Source organism: Emericellopsis cladophorae (assembly GCF_022114955.1).
Source record: "Emericellopsis cladophorae strain MUM 19.33 chromosome Unknown NODE_7_length_695568_cov_118_814649, whole genome shotgun sequence".
Lineage (NCBI taxonomy): Eukaryota > Fungi > Ascomycota > Sordariomycetes > Hypocreales > Bionectriaceae > Emericellopsis > Emericellopsis cladophorae.
In genome coordinates this window covers 572,615-575,338 of record NW_026250932.1, presented here as the reverse complement: position 1 = coordinate 575,338, position 2,724 = coordinate 572,615, and the positions used below count along the sequence as shown (strand labels likewise).

General features: G+C 53.3%; 1 protein-coding gene across 1 annotated transcript; it reads left to right on the top strand.

The window, feature by feature from the left end:
* Positions 1–286: 286 nt before the first annotated feature.
* Positions 287–1,318, top strand: J7T54_005673 (Nonribosomal peptide synthetase; the record flags this gene model as incomplete). Its single annotated transcript, XM_051504117.1, has 2 exons — positions 287–391; positions 869–1,318. The coding sequence occupies 2 exons, from the start codon at positions 287–289 to the stop codon at positions 1,316–1,318; spliced, it is 555 nt and encodes a 184-aa protein (XP_051364500.1).
* Between the last annotated feature and the right edge of the window lie 1,406 nt (positions 1,319–2,724).

Below are 2,724 nucleotides of genomic sequence, written 5' to 3'. Positions count from 1 at the left end.
GTTTCTCGAACGTCGTTTGGGGTGAACGTTTGGTGACAGGCGGCACAGGCCGGGTTTGATAGCCTGAGCCAGAGTCGGTCCTTCGAGGACGAGCTCACCAATGGCACCGCCTAGTACCAGCGACGTGTGGTCATTGGTGTTTACTATCCACGCCACACCTACATAGCTGCGACCAATTTTTTCTGCGTCTGACTCTGGAGAGGTGTCTGGCTTGATGAGCGCGTGGACCGAGCTCTCAGCCGGCCCATGGCCATTCACAAGTTGAAAAAGGCCCGCCCACATATCAATGTCCAGTTTGGTCATGGCTTCGCCGCCCAAAGCCAATGTTTTGAGAGTCGTCAACTTGGAGGGCTCAAGGGCCCTGGCCAATGACGGCGTCAGAGTGGCCCAGGTAATGTTGTAATCGCACATGGCCTTTTCCAAGATGTTTCGGCATTGATCTTCCGAATGAATGCAGACACAAGCTCCGTGAACTAGAGCATATAATATCTCCGCGATTGATGCGTCAAATGTGAAGGAAGCCAGTTGCAAGACACGGGATTGGCTGTTAACGCGTTGCTTCCCCCCATTGATGACTGCGCTTGTGGGAACCGATTCCAGCTTCGACAATGCATCTTGGGCTCGCTGTCGAAATGCGGGGCTCCGTTGGGTCGTTCGAGAAGGTATCCATGACGTTTGGCTCTACCTCGCTCAGTTCCAGCCGTTGGCCGCGCAGTTTGACTGGGGAATCAATGCGGCCTAGGTAGCGAATCTCAAAGTCAGAGACAAACTGAGACAAATCGCCCGTACGGTACATGTTGCCCTCGGGAACGCCTGGGAGCGCATCACGCCAGCTCGGGCTTTCAATGTGTGTTTGCTCCGTCTTCAGAGGGTCGTCAACGGAACCCCTTCCCACGATGGGCCCCTCGATCAGAACCTCTCCAATGCCGCCGAAGGGAGCCAACTGTTGGGTATCAGAAGGGTCTGGGATCCAGCAGCCAGCGCCTACACCGGCGCCGATGATAGTCGGATGGCTATCCCCTGGCCTGATGTGGTGTACCGCCGTGAACACATTACACTCTTCTGGCCCGTATCCATTGAACAGTCGGAACTGCTTGGCCCAAGCCTAGATGACATAAGTGAGGGCGGTTCGCCAACCATGATAAACGTCTCCACGGACGGGGAGTCGGTTGAATTGGGCAGCCGAGCAACTGTGGGTATCAGGCTCAGCTGGTTCACCCGCATCTCCCTAACGGCTTCTGGAATTCTGGATCTACGCTGCTTCTCTGACGGCACGCATGAGCAGGCACCCGTCATGAGGGGTGACAGGAGCTCATAATGATCATGTCGAAGGCATAGGATGAGAATTGGAAGACACGGCTGTGGGATTCCAGACCAACAAACTTGGCAAAAGGCCTCTGGATCGAGGAGTACGATGAGTGGGTGACGAGCCCCCCCTTTGGTCTTCCCTTCGACCCGGAAGTGAAGACTGCGTAGGCGATATCTTGTGGCTCAGCCAGGGACATCTAGGCTGGAGGCTGCAGAAAATCGTCGTCGACAGCGACGATTGTTCGTTGCAGAGAAGCAGCAGCTTGATCGAAGAGGCTACAGACGGAGAGAACATGCCTGATGCCGACTTGCCTGCTTATGCCTTGCAGACGACCCGAGGGAAAAGAACAGTCCAAGAAGACGTACGCGCCACCACCCCTCAAGATCGACATAAGTGCAACGGCTGTCCACTTTGACTTCTCAAAGTAGAGCCCAAAAAACTTGCCTGGTCCTACTCCACGCTCCACCAACTGATGAGCTATCGCGTTGAACAACCTTCCGACTTGTCCATAGGTCAGATCTCCATGGGGCTGAATTTGGCAGTGTTCGAGGCTAGAGTCACGGATACGGCGATTGACCTTCTCGGAGATTGTACTATTCCACTGGCTCGATTTTGGAATGATTGGGGGGAGCAAAAATTGATGGATTGCAGTTGAGACACGTGGGTGAGCTCAGTCGTGATGTGAACGACAAGGTCTGCGATGAGCGAGGCTTGCTCTTCCGAGAGAATAGCGGTTTTATAATTGAGAGTTGCCTCGAATTCTGAACTGCACCGGATCGCAATATTGAAGTTTTTCTAGGCGGGAGTCAGTGCTAATTTTCGCAGGCATACGTTTTTTTTTGTACCTCATCGCATCCGTTGCTGTCATACTCGAGGGCCGTGTCGAACCACTGTCTCTGGGGTGCATGTGCGTCCCGATGGACGACCTCAATCTTGTTCTTCATGAGGTCCAGAACATGACGATCATGTGCCAAGTATGCTACACATGTCGCGCCGAGCTTGCTGCACTGTGATTGTGTCTGAGAATCGTTGTAGGCGAACACAGGTCGGTCAGACCCGGTGTAAGATTGCAATAGAATCGCCCATGACGCCTGGAAGATACGCGACGGCTCGACGCCGTGGGCATAGCAGAAGTCTGCGATCCTCCATCGAGACGTGTTGAAAGCTTTTGGCAGAGAAGTCAAGACGTTAGGCCCTTGATTGTCACATCGTGTGTTCAAGACAGGGAAGAAACATGGCTCTTCTTGGGTGGCATCCCATTCTTCGTCGCGAATACCTTGCTCCATGATAACAGATGTTGAAGAAACTTGAAATTACGCCTGTAAAAGCTGAAAAGAAAAACACAATCGACCAATTTGACTCGACCATGGCGTCTGACTGGCATTGTTTTCGTGCCACCTCGTACCCCCATCGCT